General features: G+C 37.7%; 1 protein-coding gene across 1 annotated transcript in view; it reads left to right on the top strand.

The window, feature by feature from the left end:
- The window catches only part of FREM3 (FRAS1 related extracellular matrix 3), a 135,300-nt gene that overhangs the window by 61,941 nt on the left and 49,202 nt on the right, over positions 1–24,157 (top strand). The window contains exons 3-4 of the mRNA XM_003820703.5: positions 18,383–18,529; positions 21,826–22,056. Coding sequence (XP_003820751.4) covers positions 18,383–18,529; positions 21,826–22,056 — 378 coding nt within the window. The remainder of the gene's footprint in view (positions 1–18,382; positions 18,530–21,825; positions 22,057–24,157) is intronic.

The raw sequence follows: 24,157 nt of genomic DNA, 5'->3' as shown, positions 1-24,157 counted from the left end.
GCAACTTTTATAAACAGAGGATTTCTTTTTTTTGTTATTATTATGTATTCTCCAGTGAAGGATCTGAGTTTCAATCTTCATGAAAGTGCTTTAGGCAAATTAGGTAACATTAAAATACTTCATCTCTCTCACTGGGGAAGGGGCAAATCTCCCCCTACAAAGGGTTCTTGTTGCAAAGAATACATATACAAAATGCTCCTTACTGAATTAAAACAAGCAAACAAAACATGAAGACAGGGTCCAAACATGTAAATAATAATTAAAAGTAATTAAGATATGAGATTTTGTAAGATGCCTGTATCTAGCAAAGTTTCACAGATGAAGAAAAAAAGGCAAGCGGTGAATATCATAGTAGCTATACTAGTTGGGATTCTCCAGAGAATCAGAAAAAGAACCAATATATTGATAGATAAGTAGATAGATTGATAGATAGATAAAACATAGATATTTACTGGCTGACACAGTTGTGGGGGCTAGCAGATACAAAATCTGTAGGAAAGGCTGGAAATTCAGTTAAGAGCTGATGTTACAGTCTTGAGTCTGAAATCTGCAGGACAAGCCAGCAGGCAGGAAAGTAAGGCAGGGTTTCTATGTTTCAGTCATGAGGTAGGATTGCTTACTGGGGAAACCTTAGTCTTTGCTCATAAGGCTCTTAACTGATTGAATGAGGCCCACCAACATTATGGAGGGTAATCTGCTTTACTTAAAGTCAACGAATTATAAATGTTAATCGCATACACAAATACTGTCACAGCAACATCTAGACTGAGCACCATAGCCTAGCTGCATTGACACATGAAATTAACTATCCCAGTGACTATTCCATCAAAAAGTTGTCACCATTCTTGAAGCAAGTAGAGGTACCCTGAATGAAAATTCAATCAGAGTAAATTGGTGCCTCTTTTTCTCAGGTTTAAGTAGGGAGTTTGCAAGAGCTACGAAACAGTTCCACAGACCATGAATGTCTTCGCCCCACACTAGCAAAACCCCTAGGCTTTCAATGATTATCTTACCGTCCTCACGGAGCACACAGTTCCTCTTCTGTTGAGGTGGGCCACAGTCCTGCTGGACTCTCGTGTACAAGCTGCATGAGAAAAGCAGATTCATGTGTCTTCACTTAAGAAATAGTTATCTTTTCACTAGTGATGCTTATCCCCAGTTTGCTTTATCACCCATTATTAATACATAGAAAGAAGGCCAGAATCAGAAATTATGGTAATAATAATTTTGGAAAGGATAGATTTGAGGGGAAATGGTGCATTTTAATCCTCAATCTATAACTTCTTCCTGGGCTTTCCTTGGGAAACCAAAAGGCCACCTACCCTAATATAACTATGGAACCTCTATGGCTGGGCAGAGGACCTTGGCTTGCCAGAACAGTCATATTTTTGTTGTATAGCTTGTACTATAAAGTTTATATGTTCTTTGTGAGAAAATGTTTACTTTCCTTATAAACTCCAAGAAATGCTTTTTTAAAAATTACATGCTTTGTAGATTGAACTTGCCTTTTGTTATTTTTCAAAAAGGTAAAATTATAGAAGCTATTATTATAATTATTACTATACTCAAAGTTATAGATCTAAAGACTGGAAACAACCTCAGAGATCATGCCTATTTTTGTGTCTGTGTTCAATTAAAGATGTGGAAGTGAAGCATTACCTTGAGATTTTATCACAAATTTCCAGGGATCTACAAGGTTTGACTCCAGAGACATGGTAAAGGAAACAAATATATTGAGAAATCTCTTTGTGGATGCTTATTATTAGATACTCATTCTTTATATTTTAGATTTTTTAAAGATAGTGTATACAAAACTAAATGACCTTATGGAAAATGGAAAGAGCTCACGTATGCATAAAGACAAAAAAGTAGAAATAGGAAGATGATGCAGATACACGGAGAAGGGCAAGATAAAAGAAACAGAAAGCGGCCCTGGGAAAAGAAACACATGTGCAAATGCACACGCGCACACACACACACACACACACACATGCAGAGCAGGAGGGGAATAAGATTAACAGAAAGTTACAGAGACCAAGAGCCTAGATTGTTCTCTTGTCAATTTCTGTCCGTGTTTGGATGCTCTTGATCATCGTATAACAGTATCCTATGTTAAATTATGCAGCAGCATAATTCATAAAACAGTATATACAATCCAAAGTCCTCAAAACTATTTTCATTTTAATAAAATATATTTTAAATAATTTGTAATTGATATGCTGTACTTGTACATATTTATAGGGTACAATTTGATAATTCCATAATGTATGTGTTAAATACTGATCGAATCAAGGTAATTACCATATCCATCACCTCATGCATTTCTCATTTCTTTGTGGTGAGAACATTCAAAAGCCTCTCTTCTAGTTATTTTGTAGCATGCAATACCTTACCATTTACCATAGTCACCCTACTGTGCAACAGAACACCAGAACTTATTTCTCCCACCTTATTGTAACTTTCTGCCTGTTGACCAGCCTCTCCTCATCCTCCCCTCCCAACTGCCCTCCCCAGTCTCTGATAACCACTGTTCTGCTCTCTGTTTCTATGACACCAACTTTTTAAAAAAAATCCCACAAGTGAGACTGTGCAGTATTTGCATTTCTGTGTCTGGTTTATTTCACTTAACATGAAGTCTCCCAGGTTCATTCATGTTGTTGTAAACAACATGATTTAAAAAACAAGATTTTTCCTCTTTTCTATGGTTGTGTTTATATTTACATACTTTATATATTATATAATATAAACATTGTGTTTCTATACCACATTTTCTTTATCCATTCACCTGTTTTGGGACACTTACACTGATCCAATATCTTGGCTATTGTAAATAGTGTTGCAATAAACACTGGAGTGCAGATACCTCTTCAGCATATTGATTTTATTTCCTTTGGATATATACCCAGCAGTGGGATTACTGGATCCTTTGGTAGTTCTATTTTTAATTTTCTGAGGAACTTCCAAAATACTGTTTCCCATCATTGCTGTACTACTTTATATTCCTACCAGCAGTAAGTGTTCCTTTTTCTCTGTATCCTCACCAACACTTGTTGACTTTTGTCTTTTTGATAATAGCCATCCTAACTGGAGTGAGGTGGTATCCCATTGTGATTTTGATTTGCATTTCCCTGATAATTAGTGATATTAAACACTTTTTCATATACCCATTGGCCATTTGTATATCTTCTTTTGAGAAATGTTTATTAAGGTCTTCTGCTCATTGTTTTCTGGATTATTTGGTTTGTTTGTGTTTTTTTGCTGTTAGGTTCCTTATATATTCATATATTAACTCCTTGTCAGATGTGTAGTTTGCAAACACTTCCTACCATTGTGTAGATTGTTTCCTTTGCTGTGCAAAAGCATGTGAGTTTGATGTCATTCCATTTGTCTATTTTTGCTTTCATTGCCTGTGCTTTTAAGGTCTTATTTAAAAAACCCTTTCCCAGCCCAATGTTATGAAGTGTATCCCCTATGTTTTCTCCCAGTAGTTGCATAGTTTTGAGTTTTACACTTAATTCTTTAATCCATTTTGAGTTGATTTTTGTACATGATGAGAAATAGAGGTCTAGCCTCATTCTTCTGCATTTGGCTATCCAATTTTCCCAGCACCATTTATGGAAGAGACTCTCCCTCGATGTGTGTTCTTGTTACCTTTGCTAAAAATAAGTTGGCTGCAGGTGCACGAATTTATTTCTTGGATCTCTATTCTGTTTAATTGGTCTGTGTGTCTGTTCTTATGCCAGTACTATGCTGTTTTTGTTACTATATCTTTGTAGTGTATTTTGAGGTCAGGTAGTGTGGTGCCTCCAAATTTGTTATTTAAGCTCAGGATTATTTGGCTACTCGCTATATAAATTCTATTATTGTTATCTCTTCTGTGAAGAATGTCATTGGTACTTTGACAGGGATTGTATTGTGTTAAATCTGTAGATTGCTTTGGGTAGTATGGCCATTTTAACAATACTAATACATAGAATCCAGAAACACAGGATATCTTTCCATTTATTTGTGTCTTCTTCAATTTCTTCAACAATGTTTTATAGTTTTCAGTGTAGAGGTCTTTCACCTTTTGGGGTAAGCTTCTTTCTAGGTATTATAAATGGTTTTTGAACTGAATTTCTGTTTAACATGACTGCAGGCAGTATCCAAGTTTAGTCTGCCACTGAACATGATTCATCTATGATCATTCTGCCATCTTTAAAATTTTTCCTCTCTATACAGCATCATTCAAAATGATGCCTAACAGACCCAGTTCTATTTTCCTTAAGGGTATATAAGATTTATGAATTTGACAGTTTATTGCTTTAGTGGAACCCTTTGGGATCATTTATAGCTTATGCTATATAAAGGGCATTTTTATTTCTAGAAAAAGGAATATTTTACCCAAGAGTGTGTAAGTTAAGTGGAAGCTTTTTATTTAACTAACAATTATTGATTTGTGGTCTGGCAGGAAGGAATTTCTGGCAAATGGAATGCTTCCCCTGAAAAGAAAAGCTCAGCTTGTATTCTTAGCCTGATAAGTGTTGGCCAAGAACTTGGCTAATGACATCTGTTACATCTCTGGTTTGGCTATTTTTGCAATGTGTGGACTAACAATGGATATTATGATTACAGAGCTGTGCTGTGGTTTACTTAACTTCCAACCTTTCCTCGCTAATTATTGTTTTATTAAACCTCAAAAAGAAGTCTCAACCAGAGGTCATCCATCCCCCATTCACTTAAGGATTTGTTAGATAGATCCAAGGTTCAGCCAAACTCACAATTGTTAGTGAATACACTTGGTTCTAAAACCTGGGCTGTGGTCAGTAGAACTTTATTTTTATGCCTCTACAAGGCTTCTTTTTTATCTCCTTTTTCTCATGTAGACCTTCAGGTGGCTTCCCTTTTCCTCACATCTATGAATCAAATTGTTGTTGGAGTCATCTTATTTCTCCTTTGAGTACACTGTGTACATAAGCTGTGTAGGGATATGACATTTATCTTTGTATTCTTAGAAAAATAAGTGTTTCTGGCTTTTACACCTCCTATTTTCACTGATATTAGCACAGGCACCCTTGGGCTGTCTGCTATGTGTATAAGGAAGAAAAGGGGCTTGGTTTGATTGGGACCAGGTGTTTCTAAGATGTACAGTGCATTATGGCTTTCAGGAAATATTTGTTTTTATTTATTATACTATCTAATTTTAATGCCAATCAAGTACAACTCTATATGACCAATGTAACATGATCAATTTATAGAACATGAGAATGCTAGATTTTGAATAAAAAGTTAAATAATATATACTATGGAAATGTAAGTCATTTTTATCATTTTTTTAAAGATTGCTCTAGAATAAGACCCTCATAACTTAAAGATTGGTTCACAGCCTGGCTGTACATACAGTATTTTATAGAAGCTCTAAGCTAAGAATCTAAAAGCCTGACTATAGGTACTGGCTCTGTTGCTAACTAGAAAAAAAAATGGCTTTATATTATATTACTAAAAATTTTTTTTTTTGAGATGAAGTTTTACTCTTGTTGCCCAGGCTGGAGTGCAATGGCACGATCTCAGCTCACCACAACCTCCACCTCCTGGGTTCAAGTGATTCTCCTGTCTCAACCTCCTGAGTAGCTGGGATTACAGGCATGTGTCACCACGCCCAGCTAATTTTGTATTTTTAGTAGAGACGGGGTTTCTCCATGTTGGTCAGGCTAGTTACCAGAAATTTTTAACCCATTATCTACATAGTTATGTAACAAGATAACTAAAGTAATACATTTACAAACTATACATAGGTTGAATTATTAACAGTGCTCATTCTATTCTTCTTTGAGTCTACATTTAGGTCATTTTTTTCTCCAGAAAGCATTGTCATTCAACAGGTATTGATTAAGCCCCTGTTAATTGCCAGGAACTGTGCTTGTGTGCTAGGGACTCCAAAGTGAAAAGACACTTTGAGTAATTTGGAGCAATCAGCTCCAAATCTGGAAAGAGACTGACATGTAGACAATCAACTGCAGTACCCTGAGAGGTGCAAAAAGGAAGTATGTGCAAGGGTAGCAGAGACAAACCATTACCCATGGAAGCTTCATTAAGAAGCAACATTCAAACAGGGCCTTCAAGGATGAATAAGAGTTTTCAGAGATGTGAAACAGCATGAGAACTTGGTATCGCTGGCCTGTGTGCTCCAAAGTCAGTAAGAGAGGTAGGAGACGATGGAGAGGTAGAAACGATCCAGACTGTAGAGAGCTTTGCCTATTTTTACATTTTTTTTTACTAGCACTGTGACCTCAAGAAAGGCACAGTTACTAAACTGCAGGTACTCCATTTGTCAAATATCAAGTATGACTGTTCCCACTCTTGAAAGTTGTTGTAAGGATTGGATTTGCACATGAGATAATGGATATGAAAAGACTTGGTGATAATATGCAGTCAATGTTAAGATTACACCTCTAGATTTGCCAGTGCACTTCTGTTCCCAGACAGTTTGTATGCCTTCTAGGGAATTCACCCTCCTCACACAGCTTAGACCTCCAGGGAGCTTAAAGCTCACTTAATATATCAAGTTACAACAACTTTTGCTGAGTGATATTATTGTTTGTCCAAAATGAGACATAATAAGTTAATCTGTTTTCTGGATTGCTGTAATGGTGCCACATGCTAAGGGGGGCAGAAAGAATCACAGAATGTTAAACCTGAAAAGGAACTCAGAAAGGTCCTAATTCCACTCCCTCATCTGAGGGATGGGGAAACGATGCCCTGCGAAGTAAGTGATTCACCCAGGGCCACACCTTTAGTTAGCGGTGTTGCCAAGACTCCAGCCCAGATCTCCTCACTCAGTCCAGTTCTGTTCCCACGACATGCTGACACTGCCCGTATGTCAAGTTGAACTATTTGAAATTTCTGAACATTCACCCATTTTTGACCTGAAGAAAATAACAATTTCCTCTGGATCAATCTAATAGAAGGACTCACCCTGCTGATTCCCTCCCAAATACTATCTCCTTCTATGATTTCTGCGGGTGAAGAACTGTTCTCTTCTTACTGAAAACTCTGCAAACTTAGGTTTAGGAAAATTCTGTTTTCTAAAACTTCCACATCTATCTTCATATTTGATCCTTATAACAACACAGAAGGATCCTTATATAGCACAAAAAGGAAGAATCACCAGAAAAAAAAATTTAAGATACTACCAAATTAATATTTTGGAAGCAAATGTAAATTATTTCACACAGCAATCACAAGATCGACTATGAAATAAGTGATACTAAGGGCAGATGATGTACTTGGGTGTGGCACTCACCTGGGCAGTCATGAGCTCTCTGTGATGCTGATGGCCACATTTCCTTTTGCTGCCTCAGAGCCCTGTTTAGTCTACTACGCAGAGTCACAATACTCTGTATCTGTGTCTTCTCAATAATGATAAATCAAGACTATGTTCTGGACAGTATGTTTAATTGGTAGATTGGTAAGGACACAGCAAACTCTGGTGTCCCTGGCCCTAGAGCATAGGGATCAAACATAGTCTTTACCACCAATGGGGAAGGACAAGAAAATAGAGTGAGATTCAAAAGGAGAAGAGGACCCTCTAGTTCAGTACATGAAAGTTCACAGTCACTTGCTCTGGACTCAAGATTGTATCCGAAAATGAGCATGATTCTTTCTATCTCTAAATAAGTTGCTATATTAACTATATCATATTACATTATATTATATTGTTTTCTCTGGAATAAAGAGTTTGTTTCAACCTCCTCCTTAAATCTTGTATGCTCCTGAGAAGGTACAATGTTTTCTGCCTTCCAGTTAAGCCATGTGGAGCCTCAACTCCCAAAAAGAGATGGCCCATGTGGGCACGCAGTGTATTTCCACTTTGCTACTAACTGAAAGCTTCTGCTAATACAATCGTTTTTAAAAACTCTCTAATGTCTTGCTTTGAGACTTCTTTCGGTAATTTTATTTTGTGTCAAAAGCAGAATGTGGTGTCCCTATTGAGGCATGCAACAGAATCTAAGAAAAGCTTGTGGTCTTTATTATTTCACACTGTTTCCGCTGTCCTTATATTGAAGAACACTAATTTAAGAAGGAGAAAAAGGGCGCGAAAACTTGTATTGTTATACGTAGCATGACATATTGGGTTTTTATTCTCCAAAATGGAGAGCCAAATATATCATCAAGACAGTTTGGGTACATCTCCAAAAAGAATATACCAAACACCTCTCAGTGAACAGAATTAGAGCTAGCAGCCTTGACACCTGCCACCTTCTTCTCTCCCCACCCACCAACCATGTGAGCACAAAGACCTCTCCCTCCACCACCTGCCCCACATGTCCAAAGATTGCAGAGGTGGATTTAAGAGCATTGTCTGTGAGTGGCATCTCTGCGGCTTAGGAGAATACAACTAGGAAAAGGACCACATAAATCTCATCTCTTTGCTGTTCTTTTGGTTTTTTCGCTCTTTTCTGAAAAACCTATGGGTTATTTTGTATGGTTGCACAAAATAGCCTATTGTTCCTCAAGAAGAGAATGGATATGAGCCTGTAATGTTGCAGTCTCCAAAAAGAGAGCCACCTGTCCCTCCAAGCTCCAGGATGTGAGTGGTGGCACCCTGAAGCACTAAGAGGCCACAATCAGGGAGACCCGGTGAACAGTTGAATAAATAGAAGTGAATTAAGCAAAAGCCTGAGAAATGGAACTGGACAATCAAGTGGAATAATACCCTTATTTGGGAAGGGAATATGGCAAATTTCAACCAACAAGACACATTTTTGAAATTGCTACCAACAGCTCCAGGAACGTGGGAGATAGCCAGAGGAAGAAAATGGAGACCTAGCTGACATGCAGTTTGGCTTTTTCTGTTACCTAATCTGCCAATTCTTCTATTCCAAGTTACTTTCTTTTCCTTAAATTTATAGCTCTATTGGAAAAAAAGACCATTATATTTATCATCTGTAGACATGTAACTGGAGCTGTGCATGTGAAGTCACAAGTCAGAGTAACACATTTCTCACTGTGAAGCATTTTCCAAATGACAATGATACTAACTGACACTATGTGACAATTGCTAAGTAAAGGTATTGTTTCCAAATGCATGATGAATGGGTGCTTATGGAATTCAAATACACTTTAAAACTATATTACGGTGTGAGCTGTAGAAGCTAAATGCTTATGACAATGAAGCTATTTGAAAATGTTATGAAGTATTAGAAAACATAAGCATATATAATATTAATTTTTCTTTAAGTTATTAAGCACTTAAGATAGAATATCCTAGTCAACTAAAATTTTTTCCAAGTTTAAGTCATAAACATTTAACATTTGACAATGGCTGCCACTTTATCATTTGGTAAATGACTTTACCTATTTGAGAGTCAGCATTTATTAAATGCATTTTCAAAATTTATTTAGTGGTATATAATCTTTTTATTTTGTTTTTATTTTTGTGTTTATTTTTCAAATTATTGCACTTTTAAAAGAGGAGATTATATTAGAAATTAGAATTAGTAATTAAGTTATATCAAAATTAAATCTTCCTAAATATAGTATTTAGGTAAAATACTTGATGTCTTTTTCCCATATTTTTTAACCTAATGGGAAATAATTGTGAAAACATAAATGCCATTATGCTCTTCACATTTTGATAAGTTAAAAATTCTGCAGTTGGATGTTTTTCTCTATTATTACTTTAATAGTCACTTTCTAAGCCATTCCTATTCCTCAGATTTCTATTTTTCTTCACTTTACTGTGCACTCAAATCATTTTCTTGTACTGGCTGGTCCTATCAGAGCCTTTCTACTGATTCCTGTCTCCTTCAGCTTGACCATCTCTCCATGTCTTTTTTTTTTTTTTTTTTTTTTTTTGGACAGGCTGCACAGTGCCCAGCCCAATATTTACCTCGTAATGGGCATCTGGTGCATGTTGGTCCCTCTTTACTCTCATTTCCCAGTATGAGGTTATATGTTTTCCTTTTTTTTTTTTCTTTAGAACATTAGGACATCAATTTTATTCTATGTAGTTTAAAAAAAAAACAAAAACAATGTTTTCTACTGTTTTATGACGTGAAGAAAGGAATTTAATAATAACAGCTTAAGTTATAAAGATGATATTTGTCCTGCACTCCCCTACTTCTGAGGTCTCTCGCACACAATGTTTCTTTGCACCTCTTTACCCCCACTTTATACATGAGGGAGCAGATGAGAAGTTGCCTAAGGCCAGAGAGCTACTGTGTGAGTGAACAGAGTGTCAGGTCTTGCCAACTGAACCTGACAACCTGATGCTTCCACTTCAAAATACTGCCTGAAAAAAGTGTAATGGTAAATCAAACCCCACTAAATAGCTCTTCTTCATGACTTGTAAACTCTAATTTTCTCATATGGAAAACAGTTTTATATTATGATTTTCCTTGGATTAATTTAGGCAATGCTAAGACTACCTTCTGAATTCAATAGAGAGTGTTTGATTATCTACGCCAAATTCAAATCTAAAATGTTTTATCATTCTTCTAAAACACAGTCATGTGAGATATATGAAGATTTGTATCAGATTCAGTAAAATTATTTCATTTCACCTACACCAGTAGTTCTTAATCAGTGGTGATTTCCCCCCAGGGGACATTTGGCAATGTCCAAAGATAGTTTTGATTGTCACAATTGAGGATGAGGAGGAGCAGGGAGGGAATGCTGTTGGTATCTAGGAGGTAAAGGCCAGGGAGGTTGCTGAGCATTCTGCAATGCACAGGGCTACCATCACAAAGGAATTATCCAGCCCATAATGTCAGTAGCACTGAGATGGAAAATCATGCACTAGAGTATAACTACATACGTAGCTACAACAGCTTAATATAGCAAATAACAAAGTGTCATGCTTTGATGTGAAAATTATACTTATGCTTCAAGCTATTCTTTTTTACTTCTAGGTGATCATTTTATACCAGACTTCCACATTGTGATAAAACTAATTCAAATATTTCTTATTCTCTATTCCGTAACTGATTTCTTTTTCTTCACTGGTTTCCAAATGAAACTGTCCCCAAAGTTTAGTTCTTGGTTCTCTTTTTCTACAGTGTCTCCCTCATTGAAGTACATAGTGTCAGCTACACAAAGTCCCTGACTTACATAAATTGGGTTTTCATACAGTCCAGAATCTGCACTCTTGTTTATTACACATTAAACCACTCTCACACACAGAATACAATTGTTAACGCATCATCTGGCTGACTGCCTGCTGCTAGGTCTGAGGGAGGAAGTTGAGTTCTCCCAACTGAAGCCTGTGGGGGCATAGCTAAGGTCTAGGCAATGATCTCTCTGGCCTCCATTTGGAAGGACCACAGTGACATCCCCTCATCCCACACCCCCTCACAATTCCCTGACTTCAGAAGTCAGGGAGCCTGTAACTGACCCTCACACAAGGAGCCTTCGTCTTAGCAGAGTTTCCCTGGCCCAGCCCCGCTTCTCCCTTTCTAATATTTCATTTCCTTCCCCTCACACCCTTTCTCAAGCAAGTGATTATGCACAGCCAGAAGGGGACTCTCAGTCAGAGCCACACATGAGGAGGCAGGATGTGTCATGAAGACGAAGCCCTTTCCTCCATCTTGCTTCTGGCTTGGAGCTTCAAAGTCCAGGGGTGGCCAGCTGTCTATCAATACCCCAGTAGCAGGTCTGAGAGAGGGTGAAAAAGGGTGATGGCTGAATCAGCTAACTCAGAGCCCCTGGGGTATCTTATGTCAGATAAGCTGCTGGGGTCCCACTAGCTATAAATCTTCTTATCCAACTCCACAATTGCCTAGATCATTTGAGAGTAATGCCTAACAAAATACAAAGATTGTACAATATATATTTAGCTCTCTATTGTTAAACTTTCAGAAACCCAACTTTAAACCTCTCTCTCAGAAACTCCCTGCATAATAATTACTCCTGAATTTACGTGTCTTGCCTTTGGCCGTCCCCAAACCTTTGTCCCATATATCCAAATATCTGATGAGCTTTTTGTACTTGGGCTTCTTATCATCACATCAAAGCCAAATTAAAACCAAACTCCCAAGCTACCTTCCTTCCTGGCTTCTCTAAATCAGCTATTGCTATATCTATACTGCTGTACTACTATACCTACACAACTCCTCCAGCTGCCCTGTTTGGGCTCTGTGAGTCATTTTTTTTTACAGTCCCCATAACTCTCAGAGCTAGTCATCTCCTACAGCCTGATGGTTCTTCCTTCATTTTTCTTTAACCCATCTTTTCCCTTTCCACTGTCACTGTTTTAATGCTTAAGCTCTTATTATTTCATGAAGCCTGTCAATATCCTCTCTGAAGAGCCCATACCTGACATGTCTTTTTATCTGCGACGCTTAGGATTGTGCCTGATGTATGGTTTGACTTCAAAGTAATTATATATTGTGTAAATGAGCAAATAATCAGTTCTCTGTATGTAATTGATTTATGCATTCCAAAACACCAATTTGTACTTATTTTCTCCTACATGTCCATTAAAATGTATGCATTGCATCAATATTAATATAGCTTTAATGTACCCAGTGTCTTGAGTGCCTACTGCATGCCAGGCATTATGCTAATCATTTTCACCTTCACTATTCAATGTCTTCTTATTCCTTTACAAACACAATAAGACAAAAACAAGTTCATTGCTGTGGGATTTTGTTGTTTTCATTGTTCTATCCTCAACACTTAGAAGAGGGAACAGCATATACCAGGTGATCAATACATATTTATGCAATAATTGAATGGATGGCTTAGTTAATTGTAATATTTCATAAATCATCCTTCAGAAACCTAGAATATAGTTAGATCTAAAAGAGAATTTTCCTAGTTGCAAACCTACCATTGCTATTTAAGTCCTATTAAATATCATTGCTATTTAAATAAACAAATATATTATGGCATAGTAATAAGCTTTAGCAGTATCTCTAGGATGCCAGAGAGACAGAATGACAGGACATGCAGCTAGAAAGAATGCCAACAGCACTCTGTGGATGACCATTGCCACTAGGTACAGTTGTCACTGGACACTAGATCTCTGCTACCAATGCCCATGAAAACCAAGTGCCTCCACTGCAACCCTCACCAAAATATGGACTCTATGCAGCTGACCTGCAGCCTCCTCACATTGTACACTTTTAAATCAAAGTCTCAAGCTACATTGGCAAAGCCTAAGTGACAAGCTTATGCCCTAGCTGTAAGAGAGGCTGCAAAATGATATTTTCTAATTCCTTCCTGTAGGTCAAGCTTGTCCAACCCATGGCCTGTGGGCTACATGCAGCCCAGGATGGCTTTGAATGTGGTTCAACACGAATTCGTAAACTTTCTTAAAACATTATGAGGTTTTTGGATTTTTTTTTAGCTCATCAACTATTGTTATGTAGTGTATTTTATGTATGACCTAAGATAATTCTTCTTCCTCCAATGTGGCCCAGGGAAGCCAAAAGATTGGACATTCCTGCTATAGGTGAGGGACTCATCAAATCCCAAATCCTCCAAATATGGACAGGGAGTTCAAAAGCTGCAGAATAGTTACAAAACAAAATCATATTAACTAAATGTCCCTAATGAATACTACTGGCCTGAAAAAGCCAGACCACCTTCTTAAGTACTGATTGATAGGTACTGATTGATAGGAATAAAAAGGGCACCCGAAGGGAATGGAGACCAAGTAGCCTTTGATCATGACAGAATATTGATTAGTTTTAAAATATGGACATATTTATTTTTGTGCTTGTTTTCCCTCTGCCTGAAATATTCTTTCCCCCAATCTCTTATCAAATATCACCCCTTTAGGAAAGCCTTTTCTAACCACTCTATATAAACTATTACCTTCTGATTCTCCCAGTTATGCTTTATCCAACTATCCTGATTTTTGCATAGCACTTTCACCATCAACTATATTATACATTATTTGCTTATTGGCCCACTGGAAAGTAAGCTACACAAGAACAAGGATTTTTTTGATTTCACTGTTCTATCCTCAACACTTAGAAGAGTCAATAGCATATAACAGGTATTCAATAAATATTGGTGGAATAACTGAATGGATGGCTTAATTAATTAATTGTAACTTTTCATCAATCATCCTTCAGAAACCTAGACTATAACTTAGATCTACAAGAGAATTCTGGAGTGCATTAACACATTTTTTATTATAATTGTCAAGCCAAAGGAACTGAAAGGGTGCCTGAAATGTTTTTAGGTTATCAGAATTACTCTTTTTGTGGTAAATGCACATAAGTATTTTGACAATCAGAAATCTTCCTGAATCCATTCTGAAGTAGTCTGGTCATGTCTTAGAAACAGTACGTTTTACTAAAGAATACCATTACAAATTTTTAAGAATGTATCATGCCCTTGTAAGTTTCCTTCAGTCTGCTTCCCCTAAGTCTACCTTCTTCTCCCTCCATATTAAAATGGCCCCTTCTTCTCTGCAAAGAGAATTCTACCCATCTCTCCCAGCCCAGTCGTCCCAGGAAGTCTTCCTTTCTACTTGTTTTGCTCCATTCATTTCTATCCACAATCATATTGCCCTTGTGTTGTAATTTAACAGTTTCATATACACGTCTTATTTTCTAGTTGGATTAGAGAATCCTGAAGGTCAATGCACACACTAGGGAAATAAAAATGTATAGATATTATCTCTACTATTTAGAATTAGCCAGGCACTGTAATGTTTGCCTGTAATCTCAGTTACTCAGGAGGCTGAGGCAGGAGAATCACTTGAACCTGGGAGGTGGAGGTTACAGTGAGCTGAGACGGTGCTACCGCACTCCAGCCTAGGTGACAGAGCAAGACTCTGTATAAACAAATAAATAAATAAATAAATAAATACAGCATTATAATAACACAACTTTTCTGGATGTTTATTCCTGTAGTAAACTGGAAATTGCAATGGTAGCTCCTTCAAGATTTAAGCATTAGGAACTAAGCCAGCCCCAGAATCAAATAATATTGTCTTTGGCACAAATTCACATTTAATTGGAATAAAAGAACCTTTTTAGCAGATAACAAGAAGTTGGTATTTGGGATCAATTTGTAGGATATGACCAATACACCAGGGAGCCATTTATCTCTGATTTGTGTTGCTTCATAGAGAAGGGAAAGAGAAAATACTTTAATGAAAACTCTCTTCTGCTCTATCATCACCATTAATTATTTTGACTTCTGATGGACAGTCTTTTTTCTGGCCAATACATGTACTTACTGCATTTTAGCCACTGGTATCTTTAGGCCAAAACCCCACTGAGTTGTTACTTAGCTATTTACTTCTCTATTTCTAAGGTTAATTTTATTAAGGAATATTAATAAATAGGGCTTTAAAACATCTGTAGATGGACTTCACCTTCTTGGATTCATCTAGAACTAGAAACAATTCCTACCAGCCTCTTTCTCCTAACATACTTGGTTTAAAGTAGGTTCCCTTTAAATGTTTTGAAACACAGAATATTTCTTATTTATCCCAGACCATGTTTGTCTTTCTCATTTCTCTAGAAAGTGAATTGATATGGTGCCTAACAGCAAGCATGTGGTCACAGAAAGCATTGATTAGCCGGTGATGTCAGGTTACAGTGACTAAGGAGCTCATGCTTGAAGAGGATGATGCTTTCATATTTTCTTATCTTGCTCAAGGCATACTAAAATTTCAACAAAATAGTAACAATAGTGTTGTTTGGTACGGGGGCAGGCAAAATATAGGCAGATTGCAAAGGAATATGAAATGTGACAAGAAAGTGCTTTAAAAAGAAAATTGTTAAAATAAAAGAGGAGTTCAAAGTTCTAACACAGGCTGTTCCTTTGAAACTAGCCACTTTTTAAAAGATGTATTAACCAGTCAGTAGTGAAAGCAAAGTCAAAAGCAGCAATATAGCCTAGTGTAAATTAATCCTATGCTGTTTTAAAACCATGATGATAAGAACCCACATTTATTGAGCACCTAATTTGTGCCGGTCATTTGGTAGCATTATTTTCTTTGATTCTCACAACAATCCTATTGAGCACATAATGCTATTATCACATTTACAGATGAAGAAACTGAAGATCTATAATTTGTTCATGATCAAATGGCTCATAAGTGGCAGGCCCAGAACCTGGGTCCATGTGACTCAGGAGTCTATGCTCTTCATCACAAGACTACAAATTAGCTGTTTGGAATCTGGAGATGTATCTGTCTCTAATTGTTAAACCCTTCTCACTGTGCATGTTTTTATTCAGAGGGTCTGATCTGCAATAGATTTTTCCTACTTTGCTTTTGAAGCGTTTGTGTTGCATTGATCCCTAACCCACAGGAATGGCAGCTCAGAGTGAAAGACAGAGCACTGGACTAGCAGACTGCAAAACTGGCCTCACCACTCACCTGTGGGGACCTGGTCAAATTGCCTCATCCTCCTGAAACTGTCCAGTTATAAATTGAGATTAATATTTGCCATACTCTGTAATGGGTTTGTAGAATAAAACATGTGACAGTATATAAAAGAACTATGAAAAAAACACAAAAAAAGTAAATATAAACTATTGTCATGACATGGGATTTCAAAATCTAAAGGACTACATACATGAATAATTAAAGTGTTTTCAAACTGTAAACAATATGGTTTTTAAAAAATAGCAGTAGGATTTTGAGCACTTTTATTTGTCTTGTATTTTTCTATATTTATCAGAATATCCACAATAGTATCAATAATGTTATTTTTTGAAGAGAGAGGACTATGGAGAGTAAACATGAAAATCAACATATGCATTTATCTTGCAGTTACACATCAGTGAGTTCCTTTAAGCCCAAGTAGGATTAAATCTCAGTGCTTGTTTTCTACTGATCCTTCGTTGCAACTATAGATCAGAACCTGCAGTGCGAAGGAGGGCTGAGGCCAGCTTCCCTCTTTCCATGCTCATGGTTCCCTTTACTTACTAGTAAGGTATTGCTCTTCCAAGGTTGACTCTAGAGAGAGAGGAGATAAGGTAGGCAGAGCACAGTCTGGTATAGAAAGTATCATTGCCATCTGCTGTTGGAGGTCCCTGGGTGGCAGCTCTTTAAAGGGGACCCCTTCCTTACTTGGTGTTTTCATGGGTTCCTTGAAGATTCCTATCTTTGGAGCCTCCTTGTCTCTTACCGCCTGTGCAACCCATGGGAATCTGGTGGTCGGCTCCTAGCTTCCTTTCTGTGGAAATCCTGTTGCCTCCTTAACTGGCCCTACTAGACAGATGACCCACCTCTAGTCCATATACCTGCTTTCTTTGTCCTGCTCTTCAAAGCTACTTGACTGCTTCCCAATGCAGCGCTCTCCACTCACTCCTTTACCCTGCCAATCTTTTTTGGAAATGAGTAAGTCACATGGACTCCAACTATAGAAGGAGATGTCAAACTCTCCAGGAGGTTCACCAAAGCCCTGTAGGCTGGAGGTCAAGGCTGTAGCCCCATCTCATACCCATACCCTTTTTGGTGATAATAGGGATTTCCACCACAGCATCAGCTTTTTCTAAAGTACTCTCTTCACAAATTCTTCTTTCTAGTCCACACACTGCCCCATTTTGATATAATTGATCTCATTAAGGGGTCCAGTAACTGTGGAACTGGTTAGTAAAGCTGTATTTGGTAAACTTCATACACAGTCACTTTGGTATCCGATATCTATCATATTGGCCCATCAGTTGAAACTCAGTCATAAAGACTTCTACTTCAATATCTTTTCACAGGTGATTATTTGCAGCAACCACTCCCCAGATTAGGGAGACCTTCTCTTGCTACCAATACACAAACCTTACACAGCCACAATAAGGGGCTGTGTTGATCTTTCAGAAAGAGGCCAGTGACTTGGTGTGGACAAGAGGAAATAAGATAGAGCCCTTATATCCCTTGTCTATTGTCCTCTTCATGGGTAGTTTTTAAACATTAGAGTGTATAAGTTCAATACATCATACTATGTCCTGAAAGTGATAAAATAAGTAAATATAATGTTGGTATTGCCTTCAAGGAACTTCCAGACTAATATGAGATCAAATGGATGCTCAAATAATATAAAGGAGTAAGTAAGGGTAGAGAAAAAATGGAGGAGGCAGAGAGAGTGGAAGTGAAGAAGACAGGCAGGGAGGAAAGGATAGAGGTGTTGAGTATGACCTGAATTTAAAACTACCAAGCTCTGGCTCCTTGGAACCCTGATGCACAAGACCCTTTGGGAATAGGAGGCACCTGCCTCCCTCCAGATTAAGCAGGAGGAATAGGGCTTAAGATGACACTCATGACATCCTCTAGAAAAGCAAAGAACATTTCCTCTCTCTACCAAAAAAATAAAATAAAATAAAACAAGAGTATGTTTTGAAACCCCTGGTTTCAGAAGTAAAATGCACACATTGATCATTGACTTTTGCCATCAAATACTCCAGCTGAATTTTCCTTTGCCCCTATCAATTGCAGGAGGAAATAAACTAACAAATCAGCCTTTCCATCTAAACTGGGCTTGGATTTGTTTGGAGAAAGAGTACTACATTGTGGATGAAGATTCCACATTCTTAGAAGTGACCCTTACACGCAGAGGACACCTTGGAGAAACATCATTTATCAGTAAGTAACTCTGGATTGGTTGTTGGTAAAAGGTCATGGAAACATGAAATCTGGGACTAAAAATAATTACAAGAAAGTATACTGAAAGAAAATAAACAACTGGTTTGGAGAAATCTCTAAAAAAGTGTCTGTGAAAATGTGCCGTGGTTTTTGCTCCATGTGAGTTATGGGGCTTAGATATGTATCAATTTTTATCATCTTTCCCCTGTTTTCCTCTTTCTAGCAAGTTACATCTTTCTCTCTTTTATAACTCACCAGTCTCCAGGAAAATTAAGACACTTCATAGCCATCCCACAATCTTCAAGTCACTCAATTTCCTTCAAAGTTGTTTTAAGCATATATTTTTAGCCTTAGTTGTAGCTATTTCTTTTGAAAAATTATTTATGAGTACATGATCCATTACTGTGTTTAGTTCTATATATTTCTTTTGATTATGTATAATTGTTTTAACCTTGCTAGTAGGTTATAAATTCCTTGAGGACATGTACGGTGTCAAATTTCTTTATGTTCTACAAGGACCTAGTACAGAAATATGTTTTCTTGGAGTAAACACATACATAATGCCTGTATAATATATCTGATTATCATCATTAACAATTAACAGTAGTTGTTCTAATAAGGCATTGCATTTTCATAACATCTTTAGCTGCCAGAACTTTCAGAAATCATTTTGCCTTTATCTACATAATCTATTAAGAAGACAGATAGGGTTATATTGTTTTCATTTTACAAATAAGCACTGAGTTTCCTCGACATGCAGGACCCCACTCAGAGCCAAGGCAGTGTATCAAAACTGTTGGAGAGAAGCCAGGGAAGAAATGAGCTGGAGAGAAAACAAGCAATCAAGAAAAGGGAAGCTTTCCCTAGTCTCCGCTCCAGGCCCAGAGCTCCTAAAATAGGACTGTTCTCCTAGGAGAAGGGGTCAGCCAAAGAGCACCCTGACTTCTGGGTGGCCCTCAGCCTCGGCCTACATTCCAGGTTACTACATCAACACATGGTGGAACTCGCTGCCAGGAATGTCAGCTGAAATATGCCTCCCTCCTCTTGTCAGGCCCTACTTCCACAATTCTTTATCTCAAGGCTTTCTTGTGAGTTTGGGCTAAAATGTCAAGAAGCATTTTTGTATCCTGACCCAAGAAAAAAAAGTTAATCTGCTCAGAACCATTTGAATGTTTGCCCTAAATGAACCCTTTGGAAATCCTTCTGGCCATCCTGTCCAAACCAGCACCCCTGCCATACTCTATCTCCATGCACTACTGTATGGTTCTTCACAGCACTTACCATAATTGGCATGGATCATGTGTCTATTTGTCTTCCCAAGTAGATTTCAGCTTTATAAGGTCAGGAACTACATCTTGGGTTATGTCCAACCTCAAAAACAGCATGGGGCATATGGTAGTCACCAATATTTGTTGTTAAGTAAACTACAGCCAGCCCTTCTGTTCCGTAAGTACTCTTTAAAATCACAATACTACTCAACATCACAGACAGGAACCTCTAAAGCATCTCATTCAGACACTCCAGAAAGTCCTCCTGATACCCCAACTCCACCCCAGGCTAATAGTCGAACCACAGGATCCAGAAGAAAAAAGAAACAAAATGGTGGAGTTCGACTTCCTGCTCTGTCACTTACTCTTTTTTGTGACTTTCAAAAGAGTTCAGTTTCCTTATGTGTACGTAAATTATCCACCTCACGATGTGTTTGGGGGGAATTCGTAATAATGATGATAAATCAATCTAGCACAGTTCTTGGCATACCGCCAATGCTCAAGAAGTGATAAATACCATTCTGTGGCACTCATCAAACACAATTAAAATCACCTGTTTATCTGTTTGCCTCTCCCAAAATTGAAAACCTCTTGAGGGTAGTGGTGGCTTTGCCTAATTCTGTGTGACATCCTCAGCACCTCACACAGAGACAATGTTTATCAAACATTAAGTAAATCACCATGTGCCTGCTTCATTCCTATAGCAGCGCCACTTAGCTCTACCTAAGCTTTGGCTGAGGACACCATTCACTCTTTTTTATGTTCTCCACTTCCAACATGTGGCCAAAGGAGGCTCTTCTTAAATACTGGACATTCAATCTCAGTCACCAAACTAATATTAACGCAGGCTTTCTTCAGCAGATTTGCAAAGGCAACACTAGCTATCCTACCTTTGAAATTATTTTCAGGCTCTATAGCTTCAGGTATCTTTTACGAGTTTCAGATTATTTGAGTATGAGGCCAAGGAATTGCATGGGGGGGGGGCTATTAATCTTATTTTATATCAAGTTTTCACCATAGCTGGTGTCAGGTTACCATATTTGATTTCACACATCCACACAACTGCAGAATGTAACTAACCCTTATAATGGGACTTAAGTCGTGAGGCAAGGGTATTGTTTTCTTGGTATGTTAAAATCAAGACCAAACAATATTAGAATGCTGCTTGAACACTTTGGGTTGAGAGGAAGGTCTATTTAGTCTTGATGGGGTAGCACTTTTCACCATTGTATCTCACACTGGGTATTTTAACACTATTTTGTTGTTGTTGTTGTTGTTGTTGTTGTTGTTGTTTCGTATCTTCGGTAAGTTACTAATTACTATTTCCTAACAGAGCTCAAATCTCTTGCCTCTCTCCATTTTCACCAACATTGCACTAATTGCCTGAAAAATTACTAAGAGTTCTCTTGCAATCAAAAAATCACTAAACATATGAGGAAACAAGCCACCATGAGTAAGAATAGGCAAGAGGAAACAACCTTCAGGGTCATTCTTCCAAAGGCTGCAGAAATTGAAATTATCAGATACAAAATGTTCACTCAAAAATTTGTATTGAATACCTACTACCTGCCATGCACTGTCCTAATTCCCAGGAATTCATCAGTGAACACAACAGTCAAAGATCTCTACTGCCATAGAGCTCATATTCTAGTATCTTTCTCTTGAGACTATGAACTTTCTGGGGGCTGGGACAATTTCTTATTCATCTCTGAATCCCCAGCATCTGGCAGAGTTTGGCACATCAAAGGATCTCAATAAACATGTGCTAGAATAAATAAGTTAAATAAGACTGTTCTCTGTTCTCTTCTTTCTGTCAATCCCCCTTCCATGTTTTCTTCTCAATTCTATTCAATTCTGCTTACTTACACTCTCTTAGCCAAGAAAGATCATTTACAAGTGTTTTTTGGGAGCATTAAAAGAAACAATTTCTATGTTATCTACTTTTGTTAGCAATAGAAACCACTTTGAAAGGAGACTATGCCTTCAGTCACTTGGCTTTGTATTTATAGTTTTCTGATTTTTATTCAGGCATTGGTACCAAAGATGAAACTGCAAAAAAAGACAAAGATTTCAAATGGAAGACCAATAAACAGATCCAGTTCAATCCTGGACAGACTACAGCCACATGGAGGGTGAGAATTATACCTGACAATGAATATGAGACTTCAGAGACCTTCCAGATCATTCTGTCTGAACCTCTCATGGCTGTACTGGAGTTTCCAGAAATGGCAACGGTTGAAATTGTAGACCCTGGAGATGGTATGTGACACTGATTGATTTGCTTTATTAACCAGTACAGGTTCTTGGCTCCATTTCCAGCATTCATACTTCCCTCAGGCTCTGTAAGCCACTAAGTGCGTTCATATCCATTTAGGATTTAAAGTGAAGTAAATTACTTTATAGACAATAATTTTTCATTTGCTCTCAGGATTTTTGAAAGACAATACAGGAGGATTAAAATAGAGAGGATCTGTATCAGCATTCCTGTAATATATATACAAGTCCTTACTGCAGGCTTTCTGCACGCCATAGGTACGAAGCAGCTCTGCTCCCAGATGGCTAATCCTCAGGGCTCATTTCAGGGCCACCATCTTTTCACAGCCAGATCAAATGGGGACTTGGATATCCATTGTCCTAGATGTGGCTCCTGGATATCAGCCAACTCATTTGTTTTAACAAGTTTTCCCTGAAGTTCTGTTATTATTATACAAAATATCCTTGAATTCATTGGTTCGTTTTATGTATTCATTCTTTCAGCAAGTATCTCCCCAGATAAATTTAAAGGAAAAAAAATATCTAAGCAGTAATCATGCTGCTTGCTGCCCCTTTTTTTGGAAGTAGAAGAATATTCCCTAAATGGTGGGGGGGGATTAGTATTCATCTTTGAATTTCAATTAAGCACATTGATTACACACAGTAGTTAAAAGAGGTCATGTAGCACCTGGAAGTGCATAGCTTACAACTAGGGAGCAGGCCTTAAGTTCCACAAGACTTGATGAAGAATCCCCGGCATTAGTGTGCTCTGAACTACGTAAGAGAATGTTAGTGTAATAGACATCTACAGGGGATGGAAAGCTTTCCATGGTCAAACAAGTCTAGGAACTATTTCAAATTTCATCCCTCTTTTGAGGCATCATAATTCATGTTAGCATATTAAAGATTCTGAGAAATTCTCCTATAAAGAAACCCATTTAATTTTGTTTAATTTTTCCAAACTGGACTGTGGATTTTCTTTTCATCATCTCCAAGGAATATCTTTTAAAATCTCTAAGTTCCAGTTTTCTTAAAACATAATTTGAGAAGTAGTGTTCATATGCTCTGCACTTTGGCAGATACAAAAGAAGTAGAAAACACTGCCCCCACCACCTAATGAACAAGGTATCAGACCAGTTTTGTTGAGAACAACACTTTGATACATGAATCAGTTACGAAGTAAATGTAAGACACATGGGAGAAACACTAAGAGTTCAAGGAGAAGAACATAGATCATCATGGTCCCAAGTAATGAAGGCTCATGGAAGAGGCAGGGTTTGAGCTGAATCTTGAAAAGTAAATGGGATTTTTATTAGAAGGCAGATAGAAACAGGCTTTCCAGATTGGAAAAAATAGAGGTCATGACTGAATAACTTAGTCCTATTGTATCAATTTTTTCATACGACATTGATAATTTTAATTTACTTCTAGCTTCTTCCATGATGCCAATGTTTTGAATTGAAAGGTGTCAAGATAGTAGACTATCATACAGGTAAAATGGAGGAAAGAAAACTATCACTGGTCTTTTCTCCCTGTGACTCAGGGCCAGTGTCTTCCTGGAGGTTGATACTTACATCTGCTGAAGCTAATGTAGGCAGGAAAGTAAAGAAGAAAAAATTAATATACAATAGCTAGATAATTTAACATTGAATTCTGAATTATCATTTAGTAATAGTTCCAAAACGGAAAAAAAAAAAAAAAGATGATTGCCAGCCGGGTGCAGTGGCTCATTCCTGTAATCCCAGCACTTTAGGAGGCCGAGGCAGGCAGATCACTTGAGTCCAGGAGTTCGAGACCAGCCTGGCCAACGTGGCGAAACCCCATCTCAACTAAAAACACAAAATTTAACCAGGCCTGGTAGCGCATGCCTGTAATCCCAGCTACTCAGGAGGCTGAGGCACGGGAATTGCTTGAACCTGGGAGACAAAGGTTTCAGTGAGCTGAGATCACGAAATTGCACTCCTCCAGCCTGGGTGACAGAGCAAGACCCTGCCTCAAAAAAAAAAAAAAAAAAAGGTGATTGCCTACAATCTTTTCCCTTTTTGCTTGCATCACTAAGAGGAAGAATCTAGATGTATATGTAACATAAAGAAAAGAACTGAGGAAA

Source organism: Pan paniscus, chromosome 3, assembly GCF_029289425.2.
Source record: "Pan paniscus chromosome 3, NHGRI_mPanPan1-v2.0_pri, whole genome shotgun sequence".
Lineage (NCBI taxonomy): Eukaryota > Metazoa > Chordata > Mammalia > Primates > Hominidae > Pan > Pan paniscus.
This window is presented reverse-complemented; position numbering and strand designations above follow the sequence as displayed.